General features: G+C 37.3%; 1 protein-coding gene across 1 annotated transcript in view; it reads left to right on the forward strand.

Moving 5' to 3' along the window:
* Positions 1–21,815, forward strand: part of CARPA (Carbonic anhydrase-related protein A) — a 428,457-nt gene that overhangs the window by 249,621 nt on the left and 157,021 nt on the right. The window contains exon 5 of the mRNA XM_083124589.1: positions 18,662–18,757. Coding sequence (XP_082980715.1) covers positions 18,662–18,757 — 96 coding nt within the window. The remainder of the gene's footprint in view (positions 1–18,661; positions 18,758–21,815) is intronic.

The raw sequence follows: 21,815 nt of genomic DNA on the forward strand, positions 1-21,815 counted from the left end.
AAAGCCCCAATCCCACCACTGACTCACTGACATAAATGTTCTCCATGAAGGAAGCCCCGGAGGCGAAAAAAGCCCGATTACGACCCCCCATGAAATCGTCCCAAAAGACCGAGAAAATTCAAAAATCGCTCAATCGGCCCATCCTTAAGGGTGAAAATGCTCTTTTTTCACGTCCTTAGCAACCGTTTCCAAGGCTTTTCTTTTTTGCTCACATTGTTTCCTTCAATTCTGAATTGTCTAGAGTATATTTCTCACAGATTACACAGAGATGAATGAACTCCTGGTTTTGAAAAGGTGCCTCAAACAAGGGCGACATCTACATAATACGGAGTTTCAGTCCAGATACAATTACGTATATATTGTTATACTCAATGCGAAAATATCTACGTCGTGTTTGTTTTAACTAAATGTTTAAGGGGGTATAATGACATGCAATTTCTTAGAGCTTGCCGTGCCTGTTGTTGTCCATGGAAACGGACGTTGCTAGGGAACTTAAAGAAAGTTTATTTTCACCCCGGAAACTACTGTAAGGGGATTATGCTAGACTTTTCGAATTTCAAAATACGAGCATCAGAATTTATTACAGAGGCAAGGTAGGAATTTGAGGGGAATGACGGAAAACAGTTATTATCCAATTACGTTCAAAAATGTGAAAATAACAAAATACGTAAATATTACATTTTCAATTTAGTCGCTATTCAATTCGTTGATGCAAAACATCCAGCTACTTATCTTGAAACTGTTATTACTTACTCAGTTCATTATTAAGAAAATAGACAATAATAGTTTGAATATTTATACCTTATTAGAGCCCATACACATATAAAGTTACTTTCTAAACTTTTCAAACTTATACATATGTTCCCCATCATCCAATACAACATGCAGACATTTTCAAAGTCATTAATATCTATGAAGAACCCCATCTATAACATGATTGCGCCCACAACGTGGCCGAAGGTACGCGAGTCTGTCTATTATAGCCGAACAGTATTTATATTTATATCTTGAACTTTCGATGTTTGCTAGTGCGCTCGGACACGAACGAATGGGAAAATTTCCGTTTGCGAAAGTAGTAAACAAATGACTGTCTACTTTAGTTCGGGAGTTGGCCGCAGTTCTTGTCTTAGTTAAGAGATGAAATTTAACATTTTCTCATGAGGCAATAATAATAATAATAATAATAAGGCATGTACAAAAAAAAGGACTCCTTGTAAGAAATGCTTCAAATGAACTAAATACATTTGTGAAATGTTTTGATGCTATTACGCAACATATATTTTGGAATCCCCTCGTCCGCACCCCAAAAATGTGGTCCTTCTCTAGGTTTTGAGTGGCCGAGAGGTTAGCACATCGCGCTGCGACGCCAAGGGTCCCGGGTTCGAATCCCGGTCGGGCTTGGTTGTTTGTGAATGTCCATTCATCAATTTCATCATTTCATCACTCATCCCCATGTTCGCAAATTAGCCAAGAGGCACAAAACGCGAAGTAAAATAAACTAAATCAAATCAAAAAGAAAATCTAGGTTTTGATTGATAGAGTTGGTGTTTTTAGTCCACTTTATGCACAGTAAGGGACTGGACCTACAGTTTAAAGTGCCTCCACCAGGTATTGAACCCGAAACCCCTTGCTTACAAGGCGACGACGCTACCACTGCGCCATCGGGAAGGCCCCTTCTCTAGGTGAAAATGAGTCTCCTCATTACTCGGTACTGTATATCACATCACCACGAACACGTCGCATGAATCAGTATGCGAATTAACAGGGGAGGGAAAGGGATTCCGGGGGATTTCCCCCCTCACAAAAAAAATATCCCTGGCAAAATGAAATTATTTGTATCCCTGCCAGGGATGTTTCATCCTCCCTCAAAGAAAATGGAATTGATAGCATATAGTATACCATTTCTTAACTATGTAACGAAAACAATTAAAGAATCATTCGTGTCCATTAATTGTCCAGGCATCAAAGACTTCCTTGCCGAAAGGTATGCAGGCTGTTTTCCATTTAAGTTTTCATGGCATTGTACTCATAATTTAAATGTATTAAATTATTCACAAGTAACTTATAGGCACGTTAAGTTTGAACCTGGCAATAGAAATTTGGTCAAATTTTCGGTGTTATTAGTTCAATAGCTCTTCTTGTATTTGAATTTGGGTTATCTTAGAACCTAAATATATGTACTGTTTCTAAATTGCGTGTAAATGTTATGATTTAACAAACTAGGCCAGAACCAATTCTCAAGACATTAGTTTAGTTTACCGACTGGTAACATATAGAAATGTGCATACCCATAAAACCCACCTCCCAAAATGGAATCACAAATACGCCACAGAAACTTGTAGGTTGCATCTCTTTCCTTGCAAATTGAAAATAATATAAATGTAATAGGGTTCATGACACGCTACGGCGTTTATTCTTTCCCAGCTTTCACGTTTTGCTCTTTCAGCGCCTGGGGTGTCCGCCCCCTTCGTTCCCCCCGTAGGCTCTGAACATGCAAGCAAACATTCTATGAGTAGCAATACATTTATCGCAGTTTTTATCGACATGACCAAATTGTACCGTACCCCTGTTCCACCCCCTTTCACCCTGTTAGTCTGCGTCTCCTTTGTTTCATTTTTCAAAGACCAATCAGCTCTGGCATTGTTTTCACCTTGTCCTGAATTTTGAAACCCCTATTGTTACGACCCTCATTTACCTACGGCTAGTTACGGTTAAGAACAAAGAGCCCTGTTTTACCTTCCAAATGATCACTGTTCGATTCGCGGCTATTTTGGCGAACAGCGTCAATGTAGGTGACATTTTTATTCAATACATTCTCCACCGTCTATTATCGCTTTCCTGTTCCAATAGGCTGACTAATTTGGGAGGGAATGATTTGTGTACGTTTGTGTTTACTTACGTCTGACTGTAAATCATGACAACTTGAAAGTAAACATAAAATCGTGGTTGTAATGATTGTCCGCTAAACCACGTGGCATGTAGGACAGAAACCGAGACGAGTAGGAGGACGAGACAAGGGCACACACAGGAAATTTTCCAAAGCGGAAATCAAAATGGAAGTCATGATGAAAATGTCCGTTTCAAAGAAAGAGAAGGAGATATTCAAAAGAATGGAAAAAGAATTAAAGAAGTCTCCACTTAGAGAGAGAGACATATATAAAAATGACAGAGGAAAGAAAGAGAAACACAGAGAAACAAGCAAAACACAGAGAAAAAGAAATAAGGAAACCAAAAAGAAAGAAAGGTAAAGAAATAAAGAAGCAATACGGAGAGCGAAAAACAGGGAAGTGAGATAAGAGAAGCTCGATACAGAGACAGAGAGAAAGAGAAAAGATAAGGAGAGTAAGCGAAAAACAAAGAAAGAAGAAATAAACAAGGGGCAGATGAAACGAAAAGGAGAGGAAATAAAGACGCAAGAAAAATTTGAAGATAGAGATATAAGGAAACGAAGTAGAGAGAGAGAGAGAGAGAGAGAGAGAGAAAGAAGAAAGACAAATAAGAGATGATCGATGTAAAGACAGAGAGAGATAGAGAAAGAGATGAAATAGGAGAAAAACCGAAAGACAGAGAAATTAAAAGAAAAAAACTAGCGCGACAGAGAAATAAGAGAACTTTGATACATACATACTAACTAACATACTGTAGATCCAATCACTATTTACCTAGAAGCTTTGTTTATTATTCAACTACGATATACTCCATTGGTTTGTTATATACGTACATACCGGGTGGGTGGTCCAAAAGTCCCGGAACGGTCACATATCGTGAGAAATACACATCGGATCGGAAAACGAAAAAATACGTGTTTAAGAAGTGAAAGAAAGCTATTCAATGATAATAATAATAAATAATAATAATAATAATAAATTTTCTTTATTTATTGCCCCCCGCCCCACCCCTTAGGGGCGGGGTGAGGAATCAAGTGTGATATCATTGAATAGCTAGCTTTCTTTCACTTATTAAACACGTATATTTTCGTTTTCCGATTTCATGTGTATTTCTCACGATATGTGACCGTTCCGGGACTTTTGGACCACCCGGTATATTTTTTATCAATTATAATAATTCTTATAACATTCGTACAAAATACAATTTCGTCATACAATTTTTGTTTTCTTGTAGCATTCGCAGTCATAAATAGACAAATCGAGACAACTAATGGTTTTAATATTTTATTAAAATTATTAATATCCGATAAATTGGAACCTGGCTTTTCTAGACAAATGGATGTTTGACTCGCAAATATTTTGTAGAAATGTTGATATTTTACACGTCTTCTTTCTGTCACATGTTTGCATATTTGAAGTATCGAAGATTAGACACATCGATTATCTTTCGATTATTTGAGACTCGCAGACGGGCATAAACTCAGGTTCAGATACCTTATATCAAACAAGGTTAGACGTAGATTCAAGTTTATGTTTACAGAATTTTGTATAACCTTCTTTATTTTATTTTATTTATTCCTTGTTTTGGATGGCGAAGTTAAGGCACAAGCCTTTTCTTCCACTGAACCATCTCTATTTTATATTTTATAAATTGATTTTTATAGCTAACTGTTTGTGAAATATATAAAATCCAAAAACTTTAAGATACCAAATAATGAAATATATAAAAACTAAGAACATTAAGATACCAAAAAAAGAAAATAACACAAGAAAAATAAAAGCAAAACACGCAAAAAAAACATAAAACATAAAAACAGAAAAATACATACACACTAAGAAAAGTAAAAAAAAATACACGTAAAGCATAAACACACACACAACAAATTACAGAAAAAGTCGCTGGGTGTTGGTCCTACAAGTTTACACGAAGGTTTAATTTTATTTCCCTGTTTTCATTACTGGTAAGTTGACTCCAGATGATGATTTGTTAATTTTGAATTGAATTGGCCGAGGGAAGATGAGTTTGTTATGTCATTGGGGAGGTCGTTCCACGCTCTGGTAGCAGTGGCCGTTGAGGAATTTCCATAAAACGTTGTCTTGTGGGAGGGGATGGCCAGCAGAGAGTTGTCTCTCGAACGGGTGGCAAAGGTGTGTGCTGCGTTTAGGGGTTGAAATCGAGAGAGTAGGTAGGAGGGCTCTCGTGAGTTTACTATTTTGTAGAGCGCTGTAAGAGCGTGGAAGCGGCGGCGAGTGGAAAGGTCGAACCAGCCTAGCTCCTTGAAAGCCGGGGTAAGGTGGTCAAAATATTTGATATTATAAATATAGCGCACACATGCATTTTTGCACTCGCTGTAGACGTCTTGCTAGTTCTCAGTTGAGGTCAATATACGTCAAGTCACAGTAGTCTATTTGAGACATACTAACGACTCCACGAGTTTTTTCTTTGCCTCTTGCGGTAAAATGTTTTTAAGCAGATACAGCGAGTGTAATGCTGCGTAGGATTTTTGCATATGGCCTTCATATGGTCACTCCAAGCGAGGTTTTCGTCCACAACGACTCCCAGGTCTTTGACCGAAACCGACAATGAAATGGGGTTTCCTTCGACAAGAATGTCAGGGATGGAGGACTTCTCTGTTGTGGAAATGAGCTGACGTGATCGATATGTATCGACTGGTTTCTACTGCTGATTGATTGGTTGATATAGTTATTTCACTTTTCTGCCGCTTTTAGATAATCGCGAAGATGAGGATGGGTGATGAGATGATGCAAGTTATGAATGGACACTCGCAAAGAAAACCCATGGCCAGTCCGTGATTCCAACCCGGGGCCCCTGGCATCATAGCACCCTTCACTTGACTACGGAAAACGGCCGTTTTCGACTGTCGACTAGAACATTAATGATATGGCGAAACAAGGATATACAGCTCCTACCAAAAGTTTAAGGACACCCTATGAAAGTTTTGAATTCTGTATTTGGCACACACATACATACAATTACAATGTAATCGCATCGTATCACCCACAACTCATGTTGTGGATGTTTCTAGTAGTCTATTGGTCCTCCTCGGGCTGTCAAACACATTTTTAACCTCTTCACCATACTTTCACTGCCGCTCTGCTCCAAGTCAGCAACGCTACCGGTCGTCTTGAATGTCTTCACTGTTTGTTCCACACACGTTCTACTGACACCCAACTGACTTGCAATCTCTCTATAAGACTTACCGCACTTATGCATGCCAATTATCTGCCACTTGATTTCCTCATTCACACTTTTTACCCTCATGTTTTGCGTAACCACAACGTTGCGCAACCAGACATCAGCAAACCCTCGAACCGATTGAGAAATGCAGCGAGGAGAATGTGTTGTTCCTAATCCAATACAGTGCTGCACTCTGTAGTACGGTATTCACACTACAACGTGACACATAAACGATCTCTGTAGCTTGAAGGGTCTTCCGTCCAGCCAAGGTCAAAGCCTGTTTGTTTTGTGGCCTCTTTCTGCGGTTCTGTTTCCCGTTATAAAACTGGGGAAATTTTTAATGGAAACCCATTCTGTTACTCTATTACAATTTTAAACATTCTACAGGTATCTGTGTTTCTCCATAACAAAAATCATGAATGTCATCCCCATATTGTACTGTACAGCTATTTTCTTTCCAATTATGTAAAACCAAAAATTAATAACTTCAAAACAAAGAGTGATATTTTAATGAAAATGTCAGTAAATGTTCCTCTCCACAAGTACTAGTTCCTTGTAAAAAAAATCGTATGCCTGAGACCAAACGTTTGTGGGCAGGAAGCATGTTCATGAAATACGCATGTCCCCTTAAACTTTTGGTAGGACCTGTAAATATCGCACCAAGCTGTCTTGTTAAACTATCAATTGGTAGCTCTAGCATCTAGGGAGTTTTCAAATTTGAAAATGTTAAAAAATCCTAACATGCGGATTGACAACAAAACTGGTCAAATTTGTTTGAAACTGAACCTTTAAATTATAAAAAGTATTATGTATTACATTTCTCTCCCTACAAGCCACATTCACATCTCTTATTGTTCGTTATTCCAAATTTGATAAATGTTACCTTGTACATAATTGACTCGATCTTAGTCTGTTAATTAATACAATTGCATTTCTTGTACCACTGACATGATGAAACCATGGTTAGTGTGTTTTGAATTCAGCAAATGGTCTGTATGATTCTCCAACTGTTACAAGTTCACTTTGACACCAATCAAACCACTTATTCAAAATGTTCTTCTTTACTCTAGGGAGAAGATCCGTATAGTATAATGATATGTTCGTAATATTTGGAAGGCACGCTGATTTCTTTGCACATTCATCTACATGAGAATTGCCTGTAATATTACTATGTACTTAAACCCAAGAAAACTCAATGGTTTTTCCAGTATTTTGTATTGTTTGAACTAATTGACTACAATTTATGTATAAGGGGGTAATTTGTAAAGACTCTTGCAAGAGGATTTATGCGCCTGTAATACATTTTGATAGTCGGTCAGTATTGATAACATTGCCAAATTTAATTTTTGTGCATATATTAAAGCTTCATAAATTGCATAAGATTCTGCCGTAAATATTGAACAGTCTTGTGGAAGCCGAAATAATAGGTCTGCTTTCTCTTGTGGGTCGTACACTGCACATCCAACTCCTGACTCGCTTAAAGATACATCTGTGTAAATGAAATAAAAACTTTTCCATTGATTAAAATATTCCGATATGTGCTAATACCGACGGAAATTAATATTATCCAGGGACTGTTGAGGATAATCTAATGCAAAAGATGGCCGTGAACGCATCTGCAGGAGATCCTTGTATTCTTGAGAAAACGTATTGTATAATTGAATCCAAATGGCATTGTTTCTGTTCGTTATTTTACCTGTCTCATTTAAGCGTAAGATATTCTTTAGTACATTGTTGAAATGATGTTCACAATATGTTTCCACTTTGAAGATAATTTTTGCCCTCTGTCTACATGAAATAAAGCATTCACTCGCTTCATGTATACTAAGTTGGAGACCTGTTCATGACGCCTAAACATTTCAAGAAGCACTACTTGATTATAAGGTGGTACATTATTACATCTCCACGCAACTGAATAGACGGACATTTGTTACTTCGTGAAGGGACACAACACGCTACGACGCCAGGAGTCCCGGGTTCGAATCCCAGCTAGGGCATGGGTGCTCTTTGCAAGTGCCCCTTTATCAATTTCATCGTATCATCACTCATCCTCATCTTCGCGTTTAACCAAAAAGTGGCGAAATGAGAAGTAAAATAAGGAAAATCAATCAATCATCGAAGATTGGCAAGGATTGTGAATGTGCAGGCCCTCTCCCTCACTTCTCTGTCTGATTTGAAATATGCAGAGAGTCGCCTTATGCATGCACGCACGCACACACATACACACACGTACAGTCATCGGCAAAAGAACTGGGACACCCATATGCTGAAATTCGTGCTTCTCTGCAAGGTGCCATGTGGGTTGCCTAACTATACGACGATGAGTGGATTTTAATAGCACATCTTCAATGGCAACTTCTACCAGCGCCGTAGAGTTAGGCAACCCACATAACGCCTTGCGGAGAAGCTAGCATTTCAGGAACTAAGTGTACCACTTTATTGCCGGTGACTGTACATATGTGCGTGTTTACGTATATGACCTAGGATATTGTGAGGGTAGAGAAAACCAGTGGAATAATACTAAATACGACAAAAGAAAATCTCTGTATCACGTAAGGACATTTCCTTCGAATGGGATTTCATATTTTGAAAAGTCTATTGTATTTTACTTTTAAGAGGTTATCCGTGCCAAAGGTTAATAAAGGGTGTTCCGTATAGGACGCCGAATTTGAATCGAGTGCTATTGCTTTGTTTCGAGGTTGGCAGACCTGTTCTTACCAATGTTGGCATCTGTTGTCATGCCGATTAATGTAGCCTCAATTGTTTTGACTCGTTTGTTGTGGTTTCCTTCCGAAAATCCTCGAATAATCCAGGAGCGTGAAATCCATCCATCCATCCGCTGAGAACGACTGTGTGGTGTGGGTTTTGGCAGGTGGAGTGTGATCTTACGCCCTGTGATTTCTTCTTATTGGGGTTTGTGAAATCACAGGTGTACGCCAACAAACCACGAACCCTTTTGGAACTGAAGGCGGAAATCATACGGGTGATTGGAGGCATCGGGACAGACACTTGCGAGAGGGTTATCGATAATTTTGTGGAGCATATAAATCCATGCAGACGCAGTAGGGGTGGACATATGCCTGACATTGTCTTTTGTACGTAAATGGGAGATGTTACTGCTTACATATATGTGAAATATAACTATTTTCATGGTATATTTCCTATTTTTATTTCATTTTCTAATTCGGCGTCCTATACCTTCAAAATTATTTTCATGCCATCTCAACAATTACGAAGCTCCCTCAAATCGTAAATTTTAAGAGATAGATTATTCCCAGTCTGACCTCTTGTAACGTCCTACTCGAAACCGTCCTGCATTCCTGGCAGATAATGTCGTCCAATGTCTCGGATGGTTGCCAAAGAAAGCGCAGACCCAAGTCCGGATGCCTGTACTGAGAAAGCTAGCAGGATTTATCTTAAACCAGAGGAACTTTCCAAAGATCTGCCGTTTTTCTTTCAAATGAAGTTTTCAGAAAGCCTGTCCGTTACAGCTTCCTGTGCGATACTTTTTTCTTTCTGTCCTCGCAGGTTCTCGACTGCCTCAAAATTACCTTCGCGTGTCGGCAATTTTGTATCTGAAACTGCCCAGGTCAGTGTTCGGATTACAATACTGAATAGATGTTTGGATCTGATGAATACTTTGAAGCGGGTGTTTTCAAACTTTTAGCTGCCGCAGCCAAAATCTGACGCGGCTCCTCTTAATAGTGACAGATAGATACATGTATAGTATTTATTTACTGTAGGCAATGGAAATATAATGTTTGTGATTAACACAAGTGGTGTACATTTATTTTTAACGTTTATAAGCCGCTGTCATTTCGTCAGCAATATGATAATCATGATAAAAATGATAAATAGAGACAGTAAGAAAAATTAAATAATATATTTTAAAAACAGGCATACAGCAATGTTTATGTTCTTTCATTTGATTGTTGTCCTGTTTCTTCTCGCAATATGCTCAATGTACGAAAGCAATCACCAATACTTTCATTTCTAATCTCTCTTACAAAGCAGCAACTTCCTTTTGAAGGCTGCCATCTTTTCTGCTAGTTGCAGGATACCCTTGTAGCTTGTACAGATGTATCCAGAACATTCCGTTTGTAAAAAATATCAGAAAGGTATGCGATTTCTGTACAAAGGCACTATCATTGAAGTTTTCAGCATTAGCAAGGTTTTCTTCTACAAGGTACGAGTGCAGTTTATGTCTCATTTCATAAACACGGGAGATGACATTTCCAATGGACAACCAACGTGAATTGCAAAAATAACAATTATATTTTTTTTATATTAAACTTCCAGGAAAAAAAGTTTTTCGGAAGTTCTGGCGTCTCCCCTGCGAAACTTCGGCGCCGCCCCGTATCGTATCGTACTGAAACCAAGAAAACAGTGTACTTGCATTATAAAAGAAAGTGCGATAGATGACGCTAATGTTCACGATCTTTATCAAACCAATTTTTGAATATGGCATATCTGTCTGGTACTTTGTATGCAGTGCATTATAAATTACCTAATGGAACACATAAATAAATAACGCCAAATACGGATTTGTAACTTTTTGTCGCAGAATTGTTCAATCTTAAAACAGGTAAGACACAAGAGTTCTCTACAGTCCAGCAGAATTAACTTGAAGGAAATGGCCGCTCGGTGAGTGATGCAACTGCGCTCGAATTGGCTAGAGCGGGGGAATTCCCTCTGTAACGGGCCAACGGAAACTCTAGAGTAGAGTTTGTAGAGTTTCCGTTGGCACGTCACAGAGGGAATTCCCCCGCTCTAGCCAATTCGAGCGCAGTTGCATCACTCACCGAGCGGCCATTTCCCTCAAGTTAATTCCGCTGGACTATAGTAGTCTAGTGGTAAAATGTCTTGCACTTTTATTGTTCACGAGGAAGCCTTATTGATGAAAACTGCCACGGCCTACTTGTCAATGTCAATTAGTAACTCGCTTGTACTACAACAAATTAAACTATTTTTGAAGAACCGATTAAATTAATTTAATTTAATTAATATTGGTCGATTCCTGCTAAATGAATTACGTACATCAACTCTATATTCTTGTGTAAGGATTTAATGTGCTAATGGCAAGATAAAACTTCTTGCAATGCTATAGTTTTTACAGTTTTATAAACTTCTTACATTAATTTTATTAAAAAATTTACATTAACAAATACCTGAAACACGTTTGTCGATTTCTTGTCAGTTTTGCAATCTGTTGTTAGCTACTCCGCTGAACGACGTGGTACTTCCATCATATTTTCTTTCTGAGAGGCAGAACTTCAAAGTTAATACACCTTAAGGGAGAGGTTCGCCCAACTTTTTTAATATGTCCCTTGACCTAACAAATTACTTTCAACTATTATGACGATAATTTGTTGGAGTAGTCACTTTTATAATACCCTAAATATCTAAGTTGGGACTAAAGGTTATAAAGTTTTTACCAAAATTTGTTTTCTGTTCTGTGAGATGATATTGCTAAGTGAGAGCCTTGGCCTCTCTTCATTTGTCACTTTTTCCTATCACGAAGTAACATTACTATTAGTATTGTGTAACGTTTTTTGGGGGGTTCCATTGTTACTTTTATTATCCCTGTAATATTATTAACCTTGTAATTGTCTCTTTTTCTCTCTCTCACTTTCTTATTGAAAAGTGTTGGTTGTAATAAATGCCAGGAGGCCGAAATAAAGACATTATTATTATAATTATCATCTCGTATAAAACAATTTCGAGTTGCGTTTATTTTGTAATCGTTACTACGTGGTTACTAATCAGAACTTGAAATATCGATATTTCATTGGTTAAGGAATCTTGATCGAACTGACAGGAAATTGCGATATATAGTGTTTTAAAGTCTATTACTACAATAAATGTTGTTCTTGTGTCAGAAATAATTATTTAGAAATCAATGATTCGAATCCATGGGCGTCGGGAGGGGGGATCGAACGGGTCGGTGGACCCCCCTGGAAATTGACATCGTACATTTAAAGATACAAGAAAGACGAAAGTTTATTACTCTTATTGTTAAGAACAGAAACAAAGTTAATTTAGTTAGTATTCGAACAGAATAATCTAGGTAAAAATGCATTGGATCGAAAACATTGAGTGAATAATACAGGGAAAGGTTATATTCTACCATTTCATCCAAAGAACAAATGGTTCCACAGTTTTCAAAATTCTAATAATTACAGTTGTAGGTGAGAGGTCACACAACGAACTTTATGAAAATAAATTCCCCCTAACATTTAAAGCCTTCTCTTGAACGAAATGTGCAAAAGTTAATATGAAAATGCATTTCAGATACTAACTGCGTAAAATGCAAAAGAAATAATGGATAATAGTTGTCCTGGTTTTCACTCGTTTAGTGGATAGAGTCTTCATATTTATATAATGATAATAATAATAGTAATAATAATAATTATTATTATTTCGAATTTATAATATTTATTATTGTATAATGACATTTATAACCCTGATGATAATACTAATTGTTATTTTTCAACTTTTATCATTTGCGCGACACCCCCTGTAAAAATTTCTGGCGACGCCCATGTTCGAATCCAAACTCGGTCAGTCTAACAGACTGAATGTTCGATGGTATTTACGTGGCAGAAAGGTTTCAATTTGTATATGTACCCTTATTTCTCTTGGTAGTATTGAAGGTTTAAAATATATTGATCTCATGTTGTTAGACTTTTTATAGAAAGAAGGACTTAGAAGTCGAAATTGTTATGCTTTTTTAGTAGCAGAAGAAGCTGCCAGTCCACTAAATATGTTACTGTGCCTCAGTCAGTCGCAATTATGTGAAACATTGAGGTCTAGTCGTCTTTCAGTCCTCTATATGTTACTCTAATAGCTCGAACTGTCTCTGTGGTATCGATAGGTTGAGTTGCTGTCGATTGCCTGTAACCGAATGATTGACTCCCATAAGCAAACTGAAGAAGATGTCCAAATAATATATATTGGGTTATGCTCGTACATGCAATGTCTTGAGTTTCTGTATACATAGCTCACATGCTGCCATCTGTTGCTCCTCTCGGACAGACAGATGTACAAGTAAAGAGGGATTCATATTGATTGCATTATGTTATTATTGATGGATCGATCAGTCCAAAGATGCCTCTTTTTTGAAACCTTAAAAGTTTCCGACATAACGATAGTCAACACGGACAGGCGAAGTGACGTTACTGCAGATTATTGGCATGAAACCATGGGATCTCTGTGTTCCCAAGAAACTAAGAAATTTGTCACAGCCTGGTATCTTTCATGTAAACGACGTTGGGAAAGGAATAAAAATGTAGACTCGCTGTATGATTTTTACACTCTCCAACATTCTTGGGAGTATTTATCTTACCAGTTTGTATGACTAGTAACATTCATTTATACTCGTAATAACTCGTGGCGCAACAGCCCTTGAGGGCCAAGGCCTACCTACCGACTACCGGCCTTACTCCCACCTGCAACCAGTTACGGGGTGACGTGAGGTCAGCGCGACGAACCCTAGTTGTTGTTGTAGGTTGTCCATGACAGGGTTACGCTACTCCTTCGTAGCTCCTCAATTTCCTCACGATGGTGGGTGGCCGAAATCTCAGTAGAAAATAGAATTTGATTTGAGGTTTGTTATTTAGTGTAGCTTTTCTGCCACTATTGGCTAATCACGACGACGAGGATGAGTGATGATATGATGAAGGGACAACCACAAGAAAACACCTATGCGCAGGCAGGGATTCGAACCCGGAAACCCCGGAACAAAGTTAGAAGGGGAGGAGGGTAGGTAGACAAGAATTCTCAGAATCTCAGAGAGTAATACAGAATATATTGATAAGGCCTGTGGTAATAAGATTGCTAATAATGTACATTAATTAATATTTGTTTAACTTGAGGAGACTAGGGAGGCATCTGCTTTCTGAGGGATACGGCGAACACTGGTCCCCACAGGAGCGTCGCCACTGGATGCTACACCGATATTTGTTACAAATAACGTATTCTCATAAATAAATGAAAATATTTTTTTGCTTTTTTGTGTACAAAAGTATGGAATTCTTTATGATGAACGCTTTAGCATGTTTGTACCGACCATGTCATGTTCTAGCTTGCACCGTCGTCATTGTGCCCAAAGGATCCCCACTTTTGTCTCTTGGTTTATGGTTGGAACAGGACATGGAAATGGTGTTGTGTGTAAAATGAACCTAATTATATATGCATTCGACTTTACAAGGGTACATTAATATTCAACACGGACGCACAAAACGGAGCGTTGCATTGATTTATAGAGGGCTGTCGATTATCTGCCCCAAAATATAAAAGGCTTCGGGAACTTGCAAATCGAACTATGACATTCAGTATTAACATTTGTTTACCGGTTGTTGTTTATCGGCTTGTTTTTCTTTTAAACGCAGCGTCCTGCTGGGGGAAAGTTAAATGACGCGTATCGACCCATTTGCATTGGTTGGTCCGGTCTTTGTGATTCATTACATAAAACATTCCTTCTTTCACAGCGTCCACGTCATACATATTAAAATCAGGAATATGGATTAGCCACTCAATGAGCGTCCCTTGGAAATGTTCAGAATGGTAGATCAAGAATACATTTTTGGTATCGTACAACCTTTGTTGTTCACCATAACCATTCCGATGTCTTCTGCCAGGATGGTAACGTTATCAAGAATCTATAAGGTTCAAAATGGTGATTAAGAAAGCTGATTAATTTTTACGTCCTGATGACCAATCACAGTCATGGTTGCAGGAATATATTTCATTGGCACAGTGTTATTTATGATTTAGAGGGATGGAAGAACACAATTCAGCCTAAATGGCTATCCCCTATTGTTTATATAAAATTTGCGAAAACTACATGCCTCTACTAGAAAATAGTATGACGAGGCTATTATAACTCGGCTTCGAATTGGACACAGCCATCTCACCCATTGTCATTTGCTATAAGGACTCCAATGTGTCGTGTCTTTTCGCATATTCTTATGGAATGTGTCGATTTTAGTTTCCTTAGACAAACTTTTAATCTTTCCAACTGTTTATTATTCATGTTGGGAGATAATGATAGTGTTTGAATAAATATTTTTGACTTATTGAGAAAAGTAGGCCTTACACTGTACTGAGAAAGTTTTAGTGTTTCCATACCATTCAATGTGCTGTGCAGGCCCCTTTACAACCTATCTCAAAGGGCTCTTCACACTTCCAAGGGTAAGGGTTTTAGATAAGATGATCTTTCCTTGTATACTTCGAAGGGTGAGTGCTATCGCAGCATAAAATTCATTCATTTTTAAAATTGTGATTCTTAAACGTATATAACCTCGAAACAAATTAAGTTAGATAACCCATTCTGAGCTCATTTGGTTTAATGTACTAGTCAGCAAAGTTTAAAAAAATGTACCCTTATACGCAGGCCATGTCTGCCCGTCCGTCTGTCCGTTGTAGACTGATAGACTTATCAAATAACAGCTAAATGCATCGTCATTTATACCGGTAGCGCTCTCCATATGGAAGTGAGAGATAACTATCAATTTCATGTCACGCGGAGAAATATCAGAAACCGTCAAATATTGAGCGATAAAACTTATTGAAAATTAGGACATTACGTAGTTGAACACAGTACAAATTATATAGATTAGCCCTTCCATTTATCTATGGGAGCAGGACAATCGATGAATGTATATTTTACGTTTCCATATATGAAAAACTATTTGAGTTAGAAGTGTGATTTCTGGTGAATTGGCATATTTTCAGAATATGAATCAATGTCCTTATTTCATTCTCGATTGGATCTTCCACTGAACGTTTCTAGTGAGTAATAAAAACCGATTGAAGAATATGAATTACTCAAAAACTACATGAGACTATAACTTGCTACATTAAAAAGTGTAGCCGATACTGACATGAAGCATTTCGTTAAGGGTGTCCATCTCTTCGGGAGTGAAGTATTAATCAAGTCAACAATCGATTGCATTTGTGATTATTCAGTCAGTGTCAACAATCGAACCATTCGATACTTGATGGTTGCTCGGAAACTATTGCAGATAATATATCATGGACTGAAAGAAATACTAGATTGGAGTACAATGGGATATTTCGTATCTCAAATAATCCACGTGTCTGCTAGTGGGAGTTAAACTTTCACGGTAACTGTCGACATTGACTATAAATTAACGTGTAGCTGAATCTGTGTATCTTCACTCACACAGAGCACGGTGTGTTACAAAAATGACGGAGATGCTCATTCCGAATTGAACTGTAGAATGAACGATTCTTTCACATGATCTATATTAGTTTAAACTTATTATTTTCTAGATTTACAGTTTATTATAATGCTATCACTGTTTAGACCATATTTACGATAGCCTATATAAAATAATACTATGCTCGAATCTGTGACATATAAATTGTATTACACTGGAAATGATTCACGTTACTATCACGTTTACAAGTTGTACATGAGGAAGGTATTTGGAATACTGGAAATGAGTGGGAAGCAAGTTTGAAGGCCGAAGAAAATGACGTGGGATTTTAAAAGTGAGAAAAAATGTTATTTATGATAGAAATATTATCCCGAAAAGTAGATTTCGTAAGTTGATGTCTGCTGTTGGTGCGAAGGTCTTCGAGTGTTTGACTCACGGTCCATGCGTGTTGCTTTGCAAATGTCTCCTCATCAATTAAATCGAATTTTCATCAATTCTCATTCTACCGATTAGCAGAAAAGCGACTTAAATTAAGAAAATAGAAGAATAGAATTTACTGCTCCCGTTCTTTTATAAGTCACTAGTCTGTGATTCGTTTTTTCACATGAATAAAGTTGTATAAATTTGTTGAAGAGAAAGGAAAGTTTCAAAATAAGGTCCTAAAGCAGTCAAATGTAACAACACAAACATATTAAAAAGATACAAATAGTAACACAGTAAGCATATTGGAAAGTAATCATAATGCTAAGAGCACCAAACTTCTTCCACCTACCCTATCAACGTACGTACCTATATGTATGTGACTGTTCTGAAGCTGTGTGGTGAATGTAATTACACCAGATACTGTAGCTAATTCTAATTTAATAATATTGAAGAAAAATATTTCCTGGAGAAAAATGACAATATTGTTATGAAATTGATGCCAGAATTTCAAATATGCTCTTAAATCCCGAAGTATGGTTCTAGTTTTTAACACACTTTCCTCTGATTTTTTTTGTTTCAACCAGCATATTTCTTTTCAGGAATATTCCATTTTTCTCTAGAGTTTCTTTCCCATGATTGAATTAATTTTTTTCTCGGCATGTTTTAAAGTTATGAAGCAGTAGAATCAGAACTTAAGAACTGACACAACTTTGCCGTTTCTTACTAGTACACGTGAGACGTTTTCAAGGACTGCAGGTTTATCTTACGTCATTACATTGTACAGAACCATGAAATTACCCTACATGTACGAATAGGCATGTGGTTGTCAGTGAGAGCTACAAATCATGGCACATACTAGTTTAACTTTTACGAAATTAGGGGAGACCGGGGTAATTAGAACAGGAAACAGCCTGTAGAAGTTCCACTGTAAATTACTCAGATTTTTTTAAAAATTTCTACCATTTAAAAGGACATCTTTTGTATATTTTTGAAAAAAATAATGACCATACCTGCATTGCAAATACTCGTCAAAAAAAAATTGTCATGACAATAAAATTGTTCCAATTACCCCATTTGGGGTTAATGGAACATAAGTTAGAAATTTCAACTGAATAGCTTTAGATTGCTGTTGGGGTAATAAGAACATCATATATAAATGTCCCATTTACCCTGCAAATTTGAACACAATAGCTCTACTTCTTCTGGAGTTATCAATGCTTGTTTAAATAAAATCCCAAGTTAACGTCTTTTTTCATAAAGTTCAATTTCCCAGCTGTGAAGCAAACATGTGTGAATGAAAATCAGTGTTCTATGATTTATTTGAAAGGTTATAGGCCATTCTACAATGTAGTAAAGAAAAAACTTCTAATAGTTACATGTACAATCTAGTATACCCAAGCAAAATCAAGCAAATTACGCAATGTTCTAATAACCCCTTTGCAGAAATTTTTGGGGTAATAAGAACTTTGCTTATAAAAACCAGGCAAATTGCCCATAGACAACCAAACTCACATGAAAAGATGTGTGACCTTATGTTTTATTATAGGGGTGAAGAAAATTTTGCAAGGGTTCTTTCATTCACATCCAGTATATGCAGAAGCAGAGAAACACCAAGCATGCGTCACATCATTTTTTGCAGGTGTATAATAAAAGTCAAATAAAACTTACGTTTGTGTAGTTATTCCAATTACAAATTTTCTGCATGTAGGTTTAGTGTAGGTACATAGGTATGAAATGTTATTACACCAGTCTTTTCGTTTTAAATTATTCTACATTAACATGTTCCAATAACCCCATGTTCTAATTACCCCGGTCTCCCCTATTGATATCATTGTTACTTCTTCCTTATGCATCAATACGAATTTCAAATAAGTTACCTTTCCTACTATCCTAACCATTATGCATATTTTGTGTGTGTAAAAATAAGTAATGCCTATTTTCAATTGCAATTTCTCTATTTCTTCTAGCTGCAGTTATATGGTTACAATGCTGAATTGTACCACAACATGTCTGAAGCGCAGCACAAGTCGCAGGGAATTGTGGGAATTTCTTTAATGGTTCAAGTAAGTATTGTTCCACCTAATTTCTAAATTTATTGCATGTATTAATATCCATGTTAGTCATTGCATTTCAGCGTATTATATATAACATATGTATTATTTGATTCATTTTCAGCATGGCCGATATATTTGTTACTGTGTGTATAAAATTCTTACCCAAGATATTTCAGAGAATGCACATACGTAGAATTAGATGAGTGGTTTATGTTATGGACTCCTCTTCTGAAGGGCATTGCTTTAAAACTGACTGAACATTATTTTTCTTTACGATGAATTTTGGCTAATAAACGGTATTATTATTATTATATTTTAAGTAATATACATTGTGGAGCTGAAATTGAATGTAACAGGCTATAGTGTTTCTTTTTAAAACTGATGCTCACATGTTCTAGGGTTTTGCAACTATTTTACTCTTGATCCACTGTAACAACGAAGTTAATATAAACAAAACCACGTGACTCGTGAGAAATATTTCCTTTCTTGTCCTCGTGTTATTTTGCATGAACCTATTGGTCGTAACTTTATGTAAGGTCCCATAACTTCTATATAGTAGCTACATTGAGTGGTATGAGTTTTATCATATGCACCTTATTTCCACACGATAGATTCCTGCACAGTTGACATTAGACTAACCGATATAATTTCAAACCAGCCACGTATATTTCTTTGCATTGACTTCGTTCTTAGAGCGAACAGGGAATAGTTCAAAATTTCAAATTTCGATCCAACACAAATACAATATCCGATACTGGTACAACATTTGGACAAGATATTGAACAAAGTTGTAATTAACTCCCGCGTTGAATCTTCATGATGTCTGGATTATATTTGATAGAGTGATTACCTTTCAGATTATTTCGTAGCCCAAAGTATGAAAATGCATATTGCTAGATTTCTATCTGAGATTTTTTATCTCTGGCATGGAATACCAGTACTGTTTGTTTGCGTCATAAAATATTATTACTTTCCGAAGTCTTCGTTGGTTCTTTAGTAATAGTCTCTTGTTCTTGTTCTTCAAACTCTCAGCTTATTACACAGTATCCTGTTTCTGCACAGTCCCCTGTTACTACATAGTCCCCTGTAGCTACACAGTCTGCTGTTACTACAGTATCCTGTTTCTGCATAGTCTTCTGTTACTACACAGTCCTCTGTTGCTACACAGTCTGCTGTTACTGTAGAGTCTCCTGTTACTGTAGAGTCTCCTGTTACTACAGTTTCCTGTTTCTTCATAGTCTTCTGTTACTAAATACTCCCCTGTTGCTACAAAGTCTGCTGTTACTGTAGAGTCTCCTGTTACTACAGTCTCCTGTTTGTTAATAGTATTCTGTTGCTACACAGTCTGCTGTTACTGTAGAGTCTCCTGTGACTACAGTCTCCTGTTTGTTCATAGACTTCTGTTACTACACAGTATGCTATTACTGTAGAGTCTCCTGTGACTGCAGTCTCCTGTTTCTGCATAGTCTTCTGTTACTACACAGTCCTCTGTTGCTACACAGTCTGCTGTTTCTGTAGAGTCTCCTGTTACTACAGTTTCCTGTTTCTTCATAGTCTTCTGTTACTACATACTCCCCTGTTGCTACACAGTCTGCTGTTACTGTAGAGTCTCCTGTTACTACAGTCTCCTGTTTGTTCATAGTCTTCTGTTACTACATACTCCCCTGTTGCTACACAGTCTGCTGTTACTGTAGAGTCTCCTGTTACTGTAGAGTCTCCTGTTACTACAGTTTCCTGTTTCTTTATAGTCTTCTGTTACTACATACTACCCTGTTGCCAAACAGTTTGCTGTTACTGTAGAGTCTCCTGTTACTACAGTCTCCTGTTTGTTCATAGTCTTCTGTTACTACATACTCCCCTGTTGCCACACAGTTTGCTGTTACTGTAGAGTCTCCTGTTACTAGAGTTTCCTGTTTCTTCATAGTCTTCTGTTACTACATACTCCTCTGTTGCCACACAGTCTGCTGTTACTGTAGAGTCTCCTGTTACTACACAGCCTCCTGTTTCTTCAAAGTCTCTTATTACTGCACAATAGAGAATCAGTGCCAGGGAATTGGGAGAAACAGAAGTCTAATCGAAACAAATACGTTTTGTCGGTTCCACGGATTTGTGTGCTCGATTAACAACAGCTTTAGAGTTAATATGTACCATTTCTTCAAGTCCAAGTATTCTTCTCTTGAAGTGTATCCCAACAATGTATGCTAGATTTTTAAAAGGCGTACATATATTTCTTCTAATAAATTCATTCTTCATAATCAGGTTAGCAAGAATGGATTAGAATGAAGATTAAATGTTGTGATAAATGTAATTCATTTTTCAGTGCGCATAAAATACAATTGACATACCGGAATGTAGAGATTAGAATTGACAATTAATACTTGAAGCCAATATGCAGCAGCCGTTGTCATATAAGACGTCATATCAATCATAATTTCATTTCGACAGTTATGTTTAATTAATGAATAGCACTTTGACGGCATGCAGAGAAAAAAATGAACCGCATTATGTGATTGTCAAATTCATCGGCATTTTTTTCAGAAAATTTAGAAATATTACCTCAGCAACCAATTAACTAACTGCAATGTGGTATGTAATTTCACTGGACATTTTTCGAAAGGCGTGCTCCGCCTGCCAGCCAGTTATTGAGTGGTCCTGGTTTGGCAGATCGCCACGCACGCAGGGGGTGGGGGGGGGTTGGAGGGGCTTGCAAGAAACACTCATCACAGTAATAGTGGAACTTTCGATTTGAACATTCCGCTTGACAGAATTTGCGAACACAGCGACGATCGGGAAGTGGTCGTCGCGGAGTGAGGGAAGAGGGAGTGGGAGGTGTTCTAATTTCGCTAACCTTAAAGTAATTAGAGTCGTTCGTTAATCAAAAGTTGTGATTCTACTGCAGATTATGGTTTCTTAATGAGAATCTGCTTTGATTTCGTTCGGATTTTACAATTATCGCCACTATTAGTGTCATCTTCTAAGGCAGTGGACTCGTCCTCCGAGCATGTTGAATTGGTCGACTCGGCGTCTCGAAATTGAAAATTCTGACTTCAAGTACCGTTTTGTACTG

Source organism: Lepisma saccharinum, chromosome 6 (assembly GCF_977018435.1).
Source record: "Lepisma saccharinum chromosome 6, izLepSacc3.1, whole genome shotgun sequence".
Lineage (NCBI taxonomy): Eukaryota > Metazoa > Arthropoda > Insecta > Zygentoma > Lepismatidae > Lepisma > Lepisma saccharinum.